This window comes from Accipiter gentilis, chromosome 7 (genome assembly GCF_929443795.1).
Source record: "Accipiter gentilis chromosome 7, bAccGen1.1, whole genome shotgun sequence".
Classification (NCBI taxonomy): domain Eukaryota; kingdom Metazoa; phylum Chordata; class Aves; order Accipitriformes; family Accipitridae; genus Astur; species Astur gentilis.
Genome location: NC_064886.1, coordinates 33,500,687 through 33,516,578, shown reverse-complemented (window position 1 = coordinate 33,516,578; position 15,892 = coordinate 33,500,687). Strand labels below are relative to the sequence as shown.

Here is a 15,892-nt window from a genome sequence, read left to right as displayed (position 1 = left end):
ATTGAGAGATTTTTTTTTAAAAAAAACCCTCCCCTTGCTTATTTCAGAAATTTGTTTTTAAATTTGTCTGCTTCAATCTGTCCTGTTTTCATTTGTAATTTATAATTGTTCACATTGTTAAATATTCCACAAAATTCCATATGACATATATACTCTTTAAATGTTAGATGAAAAGTTTTATTGTTTTCATTCTTAATGCTTATCTTTAAAAAATAAAGACATGCTTACTTATATATATTTTTATGCTGTTTTCTCCATTCAGTGTATCCTGCTGCTGGTTTATTATTTTGGTTGTTTTTTTTTTAATGGACATTGAGGAAAATACAGTAGCTTGTAGTCCTTAGTTCAGAAATGTTTCCCTGACTGCACAGAGCCTTAAGCAGCCTGATCTGAGTCTGGGTTAGATGACCTCCTGTTGTCCCTTCCAACCCGAATTACTTTGTGATTTGATGTTCTTTGGTTTTGGTTTTTTTTGTTATAGTCTTGAATAATATAAACTCCTATGAAGTCAAAATTTAGGAAATACATACATGATCAACAAGTTTGATTCCTACAGATTACAGAAAGAACAAATTAAAGAACTCTACAACAAACAAATATAAAAAAAAGAGTCCTCTACTTGATTTGAAGAAATTATCTTAATGAAAATAATGAATATATAAATCAACAACATAACCAGAAAGTGATAGGAGACAGCTTGGCATAAATACATGGTATACTAGAAAAATATCTGAAGGTATCAGAAAACCAAAACCAAACGACAAAGTAGTCATGGAAGAGGTAAGTTGAAGATATTGCAAACCTTTTGGGAGGTGCTTATGCAATGTTGTGATTTAAGTGTAAATGCCAATTTGGAACTGAACTTACACTGATAGTGTCTTTTCTTTGTGGAGCGTTCAGCTGGCTCTCAACCATTGTGTTCTGATGGATTCACGACTTATTGCAAGACTTACGTAGGACATAGTTTGGCAAAATATGGTCAGATTACAACTTTTTATTCTAAATAATAGATTGTTTGTGATTTCCTTAGAATCTAGATTGCTGCTCAAATGCAAGATCACCTGTACAGTAACAGCCATTAACTGTTGAGGTCTTTATTCTGAATTTGTATGTACTAATATTTTACCCAGGATTTAGTTTTTTCCTGGTCTTCTATGAACTTGCCTAGTTGCCTAAGGAGATCTAAGTCTTCGTGGAAAGGATAGAGTAATTGTAATGATGCAGTTATTAAACGGACACAGTTAAAATCTGCCCTAGCTGCCCTGATAAATAGTGATAAAGATCAGTAACCATTTCATGTCTGTTTGTGGTCTGCTGATTGGTATTTGTGTCTACAAAGGAGGTAATGATTAAACTGGCTCTGGAGACTGAAACACTCTCTATGCAAAGATGACATTTCCCCAATCATGGTGTCTTTGTCACCTTGACAGTGTTGTGTCTTTAAAGGTTAGAAAACTTGGGATTTTTAAAAGAAATTTCTGTTTCTGCTTTTTTCCTTATAGATGCTTAACTCTCAAATTCAGAAATTTTTTTCTTTTATTTATAATTGCAGCTTCTTAATGTGCCTTTTAGACAAACAGAGTGACTTTTTTTATCTTGTACATGTTTTGACATGTTATTTGGCAATGTGTTTTTAAAGTTACTCAGCACACTAATTTTAGGAAAAGTTTCAAAATGGCCTGCTAGTGGTACTTCATCTATTGTCTAGTAGGGAAGAGCGTAAACAGGTTTAATTTGCACAGTGAAAATTCTATTTTAATTATTTACACTTTGGAGCCTTGTTAGCAGCGAAAGTTCAGGTTTTGACAAAGAATAAGATAATGAAGGAAATGTTTTGGGCATTCGAGTGGATGATATTAAATAATCAACTTAACATCAAAATAATAAACTGAAAAGATGATGAAAAGTTAAGGAATAGATTGAAATTAAAGGGGAGTCAGCATGAGTCTTTGGGAAGCCTTGAAACCAATTTCGTAATTTTGCATCAAAATTCAGTAAGAAAGATATGTAAATGATGGTCAAAGAAAGTGTGGGGTTTGCAGGGTTTTGTTGTTGTTTTGGATAATGGGTTGGTTTCTTTAAGAGGAGAAAAGAAAACAGTTGACACTAGTGTTCTGATTGATCTGCAACCATAAATTCAATTATTACAGTAAGATGTGATTGCAGAATTTGTAAGCACCCAGATGGGGTTGGTTTTGCTTCAGGAAATGTTTTTGGGAGAATGAGAGATAGAATGAGATGGGGAGATAGAAGAAAAAAAAAAACAGGATTAAAAAAAATATTTTAAATTTTTGATATTCTGAGAAAAGTCATTATCCAAGTCAGAAATAATTGTGAAGCTACAAGAGTATCTTTAAAGCAAAATAGCAGTATTACTTGGCTTGTTAAATGAGAGAATATTACAAAATCTTACATCCCATGCCTGGGAAATACTTGAGAAATAGAAACTTCATACCACAAGCTTAGAAGAATAATGACTGATGTTCACCTTCCAGTGAGATATTTTGGGAGAAGACAAACTTCACAGGAAAGGAAAAATCATAAGGTATGCTATAGTAGCAATGCAATATACAGTTTCTTTTTAAATAAAAATCTAAAAATTGAAAACAAGACTATACTGTGTCAAGAGCTAGCATGATCTCTTGTACTTTGGGGATCTCTGCATCATGTTCCACAACGTATGTATACCAACTTAGAACATATGGCCCAAGGCATTTCTGTAATTTACTTCCTAGAAATTCTTTTTAGAATCAATGTGTTTAAAGACATATTGGTCCCCAAAACTGTGAGATCAAGTCAAGTCCTGCTGCTGGAACAGCTCTTGTTTCAAACATCCAGGTAATATGATGTGTCAAATATACAGGCTGTAGAGGGAGAGGCTGCAGCTGCCTTGATTGTCATTACTTTTGGTTATCTTCGTGATACGTGAATAATAGGGTAAAATAAAAACAGCACAAGGAAGGGGCCATCTTGTACATAAAGACATATGTAGAGTGCAGTCTATTTAAAGGAAATATTTGGGAGAGTCAACTCTTCACCCTCGTTTGTTTTCCCAGTAAGGACCCACTGGCGGTTGTTTCAGAGTGTGTGCAGAAGCAGAGATCTTTTGAATCTGTCTTTGGTGACTGGTATGGGAAATTGCAAGAAGAGCTAAGGAAAGTCTTAAGACTGCAGAAAGGTCAAAAGCCAGACTAAAATCAGTTGAGGAATTTACCTTTACATTTGACATGGTGTGTGTTGTGTGGACTTTCTGGAAAAAAGAAAAAAAAAAAAAGAAAAAAACCCAACCCCCAAACCAAAAACGAAACCCACCACAAAACAAAGCACAGTTTTTTCTATAGTAAAAGATGTGTTCCTTGCTGCTTTCATAGCTATTTCCAAAACCTGGAAAATGTGGGTTGTATGTGTCGAATTGAATGAAGTTCTGGTTCTGGGCTAATTATGGAAATAATTCTGGCAGGAGGAGGAATCAGAGTTTGTAGTTGATTTTTTTTTTTTGTTCAGTTGGTTTTATTTCTGAATTGTTTTTTTGAGACAGTGGTGCTTTCTACAGTAAAGAGGTACAGCTTGAGGTTGTCCTTGTTTTCAGACAATCAATGAATAATACTTCTATGATATAATCTATAATAAAGTAGATCATGTTAAAATTACTGTGTTAATTCATCTGCTAAAACTGGCTAAGTGTATGTTTATTTTATTATTAAATTAATTTTGAAAATTAATTTCCAATATATACATTTTATTAGTGTTCTGTATTAGCAGCACAAGCCTGTGAAGTTCTGGGGTCTTAAATACAACTATTACAGGAGTAAGATCTATTCTGTAAAAAGAATAATTACATAAGTAAATGGAAAACTATGTTTCGTGTTGTTTGCAAAGTTAATTAGTATTTATGGATGATAGTGATTTTTATAGTACTACAGGCTGAAGGGCTTTTTTATTGGAGAGAGATCATTGAAATATGGCAATGCAGATTTCCTTACACACACGTCCTGTGATTACTTGAAGGGGCTACCTCCTTGAGCCACATATGAGTTCAGTCGTCATGCCAATTTAATCCTTTCCCTCTCTTCTGACAGTACGGTAGATGTAATGCAGCTTTCTGTGAGATGAAGCACTCTCAGAACAGAAACTTATAACTCACTTCTGATGAGAGGAAAGAGGGAATTATTGTGTTAAGATAATTTTCTGAATTTTTATAAATTTGTTACTTCAATTTTAATGATTTTAAAATAAATCTTTTTTTAGACCTGTACTCTTGCATTCCACCTCGCTGTGGTCGTAGCTCTGAATAGGGTTTTACCCTCAGCTATGCTGCTTTTAACTTTCACTTTTTATTAACAAAGCTAATGTGAAAGCAAAGTGTTTCATGTTGCCAATTTAATTTCTTTAATTAAAAGTGAAAGTTATAAGCTGGTACAGCCGTGGGTGAAGTTCTAATGTCATCAATGGGGAAAAATAGGTTTAAAATTGAAACTGTTGGCACAGCAGTGGCTCTCAATAGTACAGCACCTGCAGTTGTGACTCTTAACTTTATTTAATGAAAAAAGATGAATTTGAAGCATTAAAGACTCCCAGTGTATGTATTGGGAAGGGGGAGTAGAGCTGTAAGTGCCTTAACTGGGATCAGATGTTGCTAAATGCAGGAGACGTATTTAGGAGAGACCCTGTGAGACATTTTCTAACACAGGTTTAACAAGCTGAGACTTCAAAATTATTATAAATCTAATAGAAAACTTTTTTTGTTAGTGGGACAAAAATGTAACAACAGTGCAGCTTTGACATTACAGACTACAACAAAATTCTGAATAATGATCATAATTAAATACATCAGGACTGTTAGTCTGCCCATCTGCGTAGATGCACAGAGTATCCTCCAATTTAAAAAATATTTTTTGCATATATTTAAGTATTACATGAGTTACAGATATCCTTATTATTTTAAAATACCATTGCTTTCTAATTTAAGACAATTCTATGAAATACTAAATCCTCTTATTAAAACTACGTTGTTACATGTGTAATTAGATGTCTGTTTTTGTGGCATTCTTCCTTAACACAAGCAAGGGGAAAAGCTGAGGTTTGGAACATTAGGGAGTTTGGTAACATGTAAATGAAACCCCATATTTCTAATGTGTTTTGAATACACACATTTAACATACGCTGCTTTTCATACTTTGAAAGTCTAATATTTCCATAGACCTAATGTGATCTATGCAGTTTTCAGATAAATAAGATAGCAAGTTCTCTAACACAAAGCACTTTCATTCTTGACAATTAAAATATCAGGCTGCCTGGTCTAATAAAAGTAGATTGTGTTTCGGAGAAATGTTAACAAACCTGGTTTGGTGAATAAGTTCTCAGCAGGAGACAGCATTTAATGTATTTAGAGGTATGTTATCTGGCTAGGATCAGTCCTAGGTTTCTCTAAAATTACTATGGGAAGCTAGGTTGCTTCTAAAGGTGTTTATTCATCAACATGAAAATATATTACCTAAACCCAGCTTGCTTTATTTACAGATCTAGACATGAAGAATAGAGAGGGGAAGGGAAAGGAGTTGTGATAAACTCCTTGAAAGTATTTGAGTTTGGAGTTTCTGTGATTGGTGGGTGTTTCCGAAGCTTTAGAGGAAGGAGGCACTGGTGCATTAAAAGATTCTGGAAGAACATGTTTCACAAAACAGGTGAGATGCAGCATATTAGGATTTGGATGTTAGAGGGAAAGGAGAAAGGAAGACAAAACCAAACATGTGAGATGACTTCGAAGAAAAAATTTAAACTAGAATTAAAAAAAAGTAGGACTGCTTAGTCAGTAGCTTGATGTAAGTCAAGTGTAAAATACTAAAATAATTGGTGAGTAAAAATGATGACACATAAACAAGCACTACAGGAGCTGAGCAGCAGCAAAATAGTTCAAACTCTTCAGAAGAAGGAAATGATGTTCACATGTGGAATGGAGTGTAAAGAGAAGCCAGAGACATTTTTAAAGCTTATCTAGGCACCTCTGTTAAGCTTGACATTTTTGTTTGCTTACATTTGCTCTAATCTGTGTTGCATCAGCATTGAAGAAGGCTTTTATAATTTACATTAGATTGTAACCTGAAGAATTAATAAAATAGTCAATGTGTATACTTTAACACGTTTTAGCCTCCATATGCTGACAATTTTATTTCTGAAGCTTACTGATTTGTAAACTGACATGGTAGTCAGTAGGAAGGTATTTTAGTCTTAACAACCTGTTAAAAAAAAATAAAATAAAATTTATCTGAACACAAAAAGAAACAGAAAATGACAGTTAAATTCCTTAATTTTTTTTAGTATTACTTATACCAGTAAAGACACATTTGATGTGAAGTTGGAATTCTATTTGTTTGAAACAAGAGCTAGCCTGAGCTCTTTAAAAAGGCCATTAGGTGTGGGTTCAAGGAAAACCAGAAACTCGTTGCATTATTCTAAATGTAAAAGCAGTTCTACCTTCACCTTCAATCTCGGTTTCTATATCTAACATCACCTGGTATTTTAAATCTTCATTACTGAAAAAAAATCCTGTATTTAATACAGGAATTTAAATCAGTCGGGAGTTGAGTATCTGTTTCCACCTCTGCAATAATTTTTATTATTTACTTACTGTGAATGAGCTGGAGGTTTACATAGAGTAGATCATCTGCTTTTTTGCCTGCTTTTGGGGTCTGCTTTTTCAGATTATCCTGAACTCCAGATTTACTTTTATTTGGTCAGTTTTGGGGGGGGGGGGAAGCCCCAACTTTTAAGTGTGTTATTTTTTTAATCTGTAGCACTTCCAGAGTTTTTCCTTCACTTATGGAGTCCAGGAAATTGCAGTGTTACTTTGCATCTATTGCTTTAATTTTTCTTACAGTGTCCCCAAACACAACATAGATCTGGTGTGTTTTCCAGGATTCTATCACTTTCTTGTAGAAACTTGGTAACAATATTAGAAGTCTCAGCTTGATTCTCCCAGGACACTCTGCTTTCTCCTTAAGCTGAAGTGCTTTTAACTTGTACTTTGCATTTGGCAAATGATTCAGCTTCATACAGTAGTATAACAACACTTTGTATTTTTGTACTGCTTTCACTGTGAGACTTGGAAGGCAATAGAAGTTCATTGTACATTTATAAATTTATCATCAAAACCCATGAAAGGACTAAATACAATAATCCGTACATCATACTGGAGAAACTGAGGCACACAGTGATTGAACTGTCATCACAAAATGACAGAGCAAGGATCTAATTCGGCTCAGTTCATAAATACTTACCTAAGTCCATCTCCTAGAGAAGAAACTCATTGAATGGGGGTTTTTGTTTGTTTTTTAACCTAATAGGTATATATATAATCAAGTTCTTAGTAATTGCTCCACTGAATAGACTCCCAGCTCTCTGGCAGATCCACATATTTCATTAAATGCATTTTTATTCTTTAAACATTAACTAGAACAGGTTATCTATATTTTTTATTTTTGTCTGGCCACAGCAGTTAGAAGGAATCTCAGTTTAAGTTAAGTTGGAGTTTCTTTCTTGGTTGGCATAACTACAACATAAGAGTCTAATTTGGTCATTAGCTATCTACAAATTTTAATTTCTCATTACTTACTCCAGACACTATCCTGACAAACTGCCTTTTATGCTAACAGGCACAAAATCACTGGTAGGTGGTATTGGAAGATGAAGCTAATGTGCACAGTTGAAGAGTCAAGCACATCTTCTAAGCATCTCATTATTGTTTAATTTGGCCATGCTTTGTCATCACTATGTTTTATATGTGTGCTATATTAGCTGAAAAAATAATCCCAGTTTTAAAAAAAAAAACCAAACAGGAAAAAGGATAGAGAATTCAGTGTCATCGGTGCCCTGTCTGCCAAATCATAGTCAAGGCTCTCTCCAGGTGTATCAATAATATTACATGTGCCCTTACCCTTAAGACCTACAGAATATGTTATGAAAAATTCAAACAATGGGAAGAAATCTGAGCATATGCAAGCTAATAGTCTTTCACATTTCAGGTCTGTCTTCATCATAGAAAGAGGCAGAGAAAGATAGATAGGAGAGGGCATAGATATTCTTGTTCCTTTAGGAGTTGTGTAAATGATAACACTTTAAATCCCAAATACCTAAATAAAACAATTACATCTTTCAGGTATCAGGAACAACAGTTTTCCATGGATGTCACAAGTTTTATTGCAGCTTCTTAAAAAGTTTTATACAACCTTTTCTCAACACTGACCAATCATGTAATCAAAAAAGTATAACGCATATTTTATCTACCTCTCGAGTTTTGAATTCCATCAATTTGAGTATGCTTATTAAGCATAAATAAGAATTCAGTAGTTTTAACATATGATTGTAAAACAGTCTGTAACCCAAAGAAATGTACTGTTGTGGGTTGTTATTGCAATTAAAGTTATTCTTAATGTTTTTTTTAGACCTATTGTTCCTGGTTTTGAAGGAAAATTTGAAAGTCGCCATTTGGCAATATTTCTCCAGTTTTAAAAATTACAACATTAATATTATTAGTAGTGCATGAATGAGTTTAACTTACTTGTATTTCTATGTATTATTCTATTTTAACTTTCTTGTATTTCTTACTCAGAGTATGCTTATATGGATGGTAACATCTTTATTATGAAGATTTACTGTTTGGGAGGGTGACTTTACAACTGTTTTCTCCACATTCTTTACCAACAGCTGAATGAAAGCTTAGTTGCAAACAGTGATTTATTTTAAAATCAGTGACTATAAGGAGTTCCAATTTAAAAGTTAAGATAATGGAAAGGGTGTCACTTCTGCTGTCGGATGCTTGAATTTGTTTGTATTAAATAATTGAAATCTAAACCTGTATGGATACTTTAGCATTGACAAAAACATGGGGTTTTGTTTTTTTTAATTTAAATCTAGGGTAGATCTTATTTGCAACTGAATATTTAACAGTCTTTTGGGTGAGGCCTTCGGGTCTGAAATTGCACTTCTATGAATTTAAGCATCCCATTTTTGACACCTTGTATCCTATTCCCCTTTCTTTGCTATTTTTTAACTTATTGCAACAGATGAGGGGTTCTTAAACCATCTGTTAACCTTTTTTTCCCCATTTTTTTTAAACATGTAGAGTCGCTCAAGGCAAGAAGACCCAGAGCAAGCTAGACTGAAACAAAAAGCAAAGGAGGTAAGCAGAGCTAGAGATCATTACACTTGACATTTCAAGGCTTGAACATATTAATTTTTTATGCCTTGCTACTTGTATATCGTTAATAAAAATCTGACTAAAAACTTTTTAGGATGTATTTGTTGCTTTGCCTTTGATCTTAATGTTTGCAAACTAATACATTAATACATGTGAAGCCTAAGGAGGTTTTATAAGAGAATATTTCCATACATTACATTTTCATTTCCATTTTAGGTAGCTGTAGCTTTTGTTGGGTTGTTGATGACAGCAGCACTAGATTTTGGTGGAAAATATATGCCTTTGTCTTTTTGTAAAATGTCACTTTCTTAGAAATGTGCTACTTAACAATTTTGTTCTTTTAAGTAATGTAATTGCCAGTCATTTTCTCTAGAGTGTGGTTGAGTGGACTATTTACTCATCAGTCTAAATTACAATAATCTAAAAATTATCAAATAATTTCAGATGAAGTTTTGCTATGTTATTCTAAGAGTAACAATTTGTGAACTACTGAGTACCTTAATTTGCTGTAAATGAGAGTGGCTGTCCTTTGCTTAAGGCATCTCCTGGCTTGGGATTGGGTTGTAACTTAAATCGATTAGACTAAAGTGTCTATCAGTTGAAAGTCATTCCTATTTTAAAAAATAAGCAACATCATTTGCAGCAAACTGGTGCTGGGTTTTTTAGCCAACTTCTTTGGATATATACATTAGAAGGTAATAATTATACATTAGAAGGTAATATATACAGAAAAATGCATGTAACAAGTTCTTTTGTATTGACCCGTTCTTCCTGTTTTGTTTCACTGTTGGCAGTATTCTATCATTCCGTTAGCTGTACAGATTTTATATATACAACAGTCAAAAAAATCCAAGTACATGGTTGAGTTTTATTTGTCTTTTTTTTTTTTCATTATGTGATTATGTAATAAGATCTGCTGAAATGAGATCTTGTAAACATTAGACTATGTCTTAGTGTTTCCAGAGTTGGGTTTGTCAAGCAAGTATTCAAATGAAATAGAGTAATCAAGTTATTTGGCAGGAAAATACACAGGATTTTAATACCTCTTGAGTTTAGTATGTAGCCAGTGTATGCAAAGGAAGAATCAGATTTCTGAAAATAATTGATGGCAGGCAAAACTTGCTGTTGAACTGAGAACTAAAACTACCATCACTTCCAAAGTGAAAGCGCATTTCTTTCTGCCACAATATTTGCATTCATTGTAGTTCTTTTTCGGCCATTGGAAACTTGAGGAAGCAAAAGTAAACAACAGGGCTAGTAGAAACACATTTTCTAGTAGTCAGAGTGAAATAGTGGTTCTCTTTATAGCTGTGATAGAAGACTTGCATTGTAGCCAGTGTTGCTGCTTTTGGTATAGCTGCAGGAGTACTTCTGCCTTGTATGAAAATTTGTGTTGTCCGTATAAGCTGTGTTTCTTACCCACTAGAGGGAGTGACACTGTGCTGACATGTGAATAAAAGTAAGTGTATGAAGTGTATTCTGAGTAATGATAATAGTGGTATTAGTAGAAAGGTAGAAAATATTTTGGTGGTAACCTAATTAAAAATGCTTAAATCAAACTGGTATGTGATTTCAAAGTAGTGGTGTTCCTGGATATGATAACATGTTTGGGTAAATGCAGAATGAATACTAGGTTTTCTGTTTGAGTGCTACACCCTATTCTTTTGTACATTAGCCCTGCCTTTTTTCCCACCCTTCTAATGAAAGTGTATAATTTGCTGGCACCATGCCTCTCTCTGAAGTTGAATTTCATTCTACATATTTGAAACCATAAGAAATAAAAGCATGTTTCTGTTTTTAGCAATTAGGGTTCTAAAGCTCTTTCTTCAACTAGTTTAGAGACTTTCACCTAAAATATTCAAATATATTTAATAAAAGCATATTCTTTTGCATTAACTTTTGCAAAGGGGAGTGGGAAGGTGAGACTGTCAGGATTTTGGTTTAATATTATTTATATTTTTTTCTACATTAAATACTGAATATATGCTCATGTCTCAAATTGTATTGGCACTACCAAAATAAAAAATAACCAATTTTATAGTATAAAAGATCGATTAGATAGAGTGTCTTTGGCATGGCTTTGTTATTTGAAATTAAAAGTTTTGAATCAACTCCTACAAAAATGTAAAAACTTCAAAACTTCACTGCCAGATGGGCTCCTCTTAAATGTGTATATGACCCATAACTGAGAGAGAAATTGGGTTTCTTCCAGGTTTTGTATAAGCTGATGAGTATAATACTGTCAGCTTTGATAATAAGCTGGATTTGAAGCTGTGTTTCCATGATTTCCATGTCTTGAATATTGCCTGAAGACCTTTGTTGCTCAGATATTCTTCTGGCCAGTAGTAAAGTGACTACGAGGTAGCGTTTTAAAAAGCATAAAGAGGGCATCCAAGAAACCTACAGCATTTTTAGCTTGTGTTATTTGTTTAGTGATACGATTGTCAGATAGTTTGGGGGTTTTGTACCAGCAAAGGAGCTGATAATTCCATTATTATGTCCTGGAAATGGATAACATTTCAGACAGTGAAACAGTGTGCCTGCATTTGAACAGTGACACTACTGCATTCCTTGTGCTAACCAGGCAGTCTGGAACTGTCCTCTTCAAAACTATACCCTAGTTCCCTGCCAGATAGAAATGGATGAACATCTAAACTAAACATAACCAATCCATGAAAAGTCTGATGAAGAGAATATAGCCCAAGATACTTAATGAAGACAAAAGTCAGAGGGAGAAAGTGAAACACCAAAACAAGTAATTTAAGGTCTTTAAGAAGGTCTTTTAAATCTTTAAGAAAAAACTTCTCAAAACATTGAAAGAACTCTAGAAAACATCGTCTTGGAATACAAAGTAAAGGTACTAGTGCAGGGATAATAGGATGAGAAGGGAAGAAAGAAGACTAGCAAAGGGTATTTGTGCCAAAACATTCTCCTTTATCAAGATTTTGGAGTCTTTCATTCCATAACACTCAGGGGTTTTTTTGCTAATTTAAAAAGAAAAAAAAAAAAAAAGTTCAATTTCTGTCACAGAACTTCTACATTTAGAAGTCCCCTTCTTGCTTATTGGTGTCAAACTGTACAGGGAGATCACTGTGTCCTTTGAACACATTTAAAAATATATATTCCGTAAAGTGAAGATTATTTTAAGTTTTGTTCTGTAACTCCATCTTACTCTATTTATTAGCCAGTCTTCAAACCACTCTGCATATTGTTTAAACCAAAATGTCATAAATCAAGTTTAAATTGCATTTAAATACTTACCAAATCAAACAAGGTCCATCTACATATGGTCGTATTGCAGAGACTAGACATAACAGTCAGGTTTCATTCACACGCAGACTAGCACGGTTTTAGTTAAGTCAGTGCAAACCCACTCTTATTTCACTTTGATTGACTTATTTTGCTTTAACATTAACCTGTTTCGAATGGACTTGAGTGAAAGCAGTAGGAGAATGTGCCTGTGGGGGTTTATACTGCTTAAAGCTCTCTGTTTACTTTCACACTTTTAAATTGGTGTGGCTTTTTGTCAGTGGACATTGTATGATTATTTTAATGGTAAACCTATTTAATAAACTAGTGAAAAATGCTTTCCGTTGAGACTATTTCAGGGAAAAATGCTGCTCTTCAGCAGTTACTTGTTACATTGTTTTGTAACATAAACTCTGAAACACTTGACTCTCAGTACAACTTCATGTAAGAAATAGCATCATTTGTAAGCAGCTATCTACTTCATATTGCATGATTAAAGCTCCTAAAATCAAGTTTTAGAAAATACACTGATTTATGTAGTCTGGTGGAAGCATGGAAAGTCACAAATGGAAGTTAAAGAAATTATGAGTTCTCTAATTTCCACTAAAAGGGTTCATTAAGTAGGACATAAAACAGGCCATATAACTGATAGCAGGAATAGATCAAGATTAGGAATAATTTAGTCAACACCAAGTAATTAATAATCAAAATTATTTGAAAGAAAGGCAGGGAAGGTAAGATCCTAAACGTCCTTTCTGTCATGGATATGTTTCCACATATTCACTGTCTGTTGGCTAAAAATATTTTAATTTAAAAGTCAAGTAGCTGAGTTTGATTCTGAAAGATTAACTTGGTTAAAATCTTTGTGTCATCACCAACCAAGAATATTGCATAATAATAAAAACTTAAACCAGACACCATAAATGTCTGGGCATGTATCCAGGACCTAGATCAGTTTAGATAACACTCAACTGAATCTATTCTCAGATGTACTCGTTAACCATGCAAGTGAAATATCAGACCTGTTGAGATTCATAATAGAAGCCTTACTGATTTCAAGGGAAGACAGCCCTTTACATACCTTTGTCAGCACAGATAGTCCATCTTTATAGGATTGGATAAAGTCATTTAACAGGAATATGTGTTTGAGCCGGTTGCTGTTGTGACTGTTACACTGGCTAGTTGCTTTGGGAGTACCCAGTTCTTGCGTAAGCAGACCAGGGGCAGGTTTTTTCCATACTCCCAGAAGGAGTTGTATCCACTGCAGCATTGTGGTAACCACCCTGCTTGGGTACAGTCATCCCCCACGTCTGCAATGTCTTCTGTAACAAGAGCCTTACTTGGCTAAGTTTTAGATTTTGAACTGTATCCTTTTCTAAGTTATATGTACAGAAATATCTGGACTGTTAGCAGATAGAGTTCTTTTACTTAATAATGAAATATGTACATCATACGAAGTATATCTTACGTGGCTTTAACACTGCCTTAGAAATTTTAAATCCCACATAAAAAGGTAACTTGTCTCAGCAGAATTACTGAAACTCCAGCATCATATATTTAACAATTAGATTATGAAAACAATTTTACTCTAAATAATTTCTTGTCACCACATTACTATTTATTTATCAGTAGGAGTGATTTCTTTTAAAATATTTAAATCATAGTTTACTGCAGTTATCCCTGTTTTCATAAGGTATTACTGAAATGAAAAGCAAATGAAAAGGATTTTGTTTTGTTTGAGAAGTTAATTTATTCACCTTTTTAGCAAAAGCAAAGTCCTTAAAGATTGTACTAGTAATGCAGTATCTCTTGTGATGAAAAGTCTAGAGAAGTTTTCTATTTTACCATGCCTGACATAAAAATATTGATTCAAAAGCAACAATCTTCTCTTAAAAAGGTTTCTTATAAAACATTCCACTGAGAAATGGAGCACTTGGTCAGAAATAAGTTTAAATTAAATTTCCACTTAGCTCTCTAACCCGTCTGAGGGTCAGTAGGTGCAAAGAAGGAAAAGCTAGGAATATGATCCCTGAAGTAATGGTAGTGCAACATTTAGGCAATAATGATTCCTCAGAACTGAGTTGTTTCATAAATAGTTTTCTGCATCAGGTTACCAATGCTACAGCTGTGATGCAGAAGGAATGCAAGCATTTTTGTCAATAAGCGTAGAAAGTTAGATACCAGAGTCACTTTGTTTACACTCTCCCTTTACCACAGGTCTATTGTTTGTACACAGAAAAATGCTTCAGAAAAATGCTTAGACTATGCCAGTACTGTCTAAGCCCATGCAACACTGCCATAGATTTGGCTTTAGAGTACGTTTCCTGAAGTTACAAAGTTGTTGCAGTGACTTCAAATGTTAATATTAAACTTGCATCTCAGAGAGAAGTGGTCCTGTCTATTATCACTCAAAATACTTTCATGAAAATCCTGCTGCATTATCAAGCTTACTGCTTTTATGTTAAGTGTATTTTTTTTGTTTTGAGTAGATTTTACGTTCGATGTTCAGATATGTTATGGTAACAGTCACAAATTCTGATAACTAGAGTTAATTATGAACAACTGCGAAAGACACAAGAGGCAATAGTATTATATTTGCATATGCAAATACTGCTGCTGAAGAAACAGGAAGATCTATAACCAGTAATAAATTTATTGCATATGAATCTCAGTGTGTAGATCTTCAAAATTTCATATTAGTTTAAAGACAGTGGGTTTTGCTAAAAAATTTCCTGTGTTTCCAGGGATAAGGTATTACCCTGCCATGAATTCTACAAGTCCTGAAGAACTTCAGGCAATAGTAGTCTTACTATTCAGGATAACTTTTTGCATATCTCTTTGTAAAATTGAAGACCATGACACTTCCAACCTGTTTTCCCGTGCTTGGAGCAGAAGTGATGGCAGTTGTTTGGCTGAAGATGAAGTGTGGTGTTACTCTTGCTGTAACAGAGTCAGAAAACTGGGTAATTGATGGAAAAATGCCAGGGGATCAAAGGAATGGCCATAATATTTTTCAACTGAGTCAAACTGTTTTATTCCTGCTTAGGTAAAATGTATATTAATTAGAGTTGAGTCAAGAGCTAGATTTTTTTTTTTTCTTTTTGTCTTTTCTCTAACCCAAGCTTGACCCAGGATTACCTCATTAGTCTAGCAGAAATCTAAATTAAGTCCAATCCTGTCCAACATAATAATTTCCTTCTACAAAATCATGTTGGTGGAGTTCAATGGTGATGCATGATTTTAACGTACATATACTGCCTAGCTCTTGTTTAGTTAACATGAATGCTTATTTTTTGTGACTGATAACTGTTGTTTTTAGCATTCTATAAGCAGTGCTGTTATATATGCTGATGTATGAGCTGAATACACGACCTTTCTTAAGTAACAAACTATTTTTATACTTGATACATCTTATAATATAAAGTAAGAACACTATTTTTATGTTTG

The 15,892-nt window shown here is 33.8% G+C and overlaps 2 protein-coding genes across 2 annotated transcripts in view; one reads left to right on the top strand and one right to left on the bottom strand.

The window, feature by feature from the left end:
- SS18L2 (SS18 like 2) overlaps positions 1-15,892 on the bottom strand; it is a 191,577-nt gene that overhangs the window by 99,847 nt on the left and 75,838 nt on the right. The gene's annotated exons all lie outside the window — the stretch shown is intronic.
- Positions 1-15,892, top strand: part of LOC126041341 (transcription initiation factor TFIID subunit 4-like) — a 149,817-nt gene that overhangs the window by 70,847 nt on the left and 63,078 nt on the right. Inside the window, exon 13 of the mRNA XM_049806869.1 lies at positions 9,122-9,178. Coding sequence (XP_049662826.1) covers positions 9,122-9,178 — 57 coding nt within the window. The remainder of the gene's footprint in view (positions 1-9,121; positions 9,179-15,892) is intronic.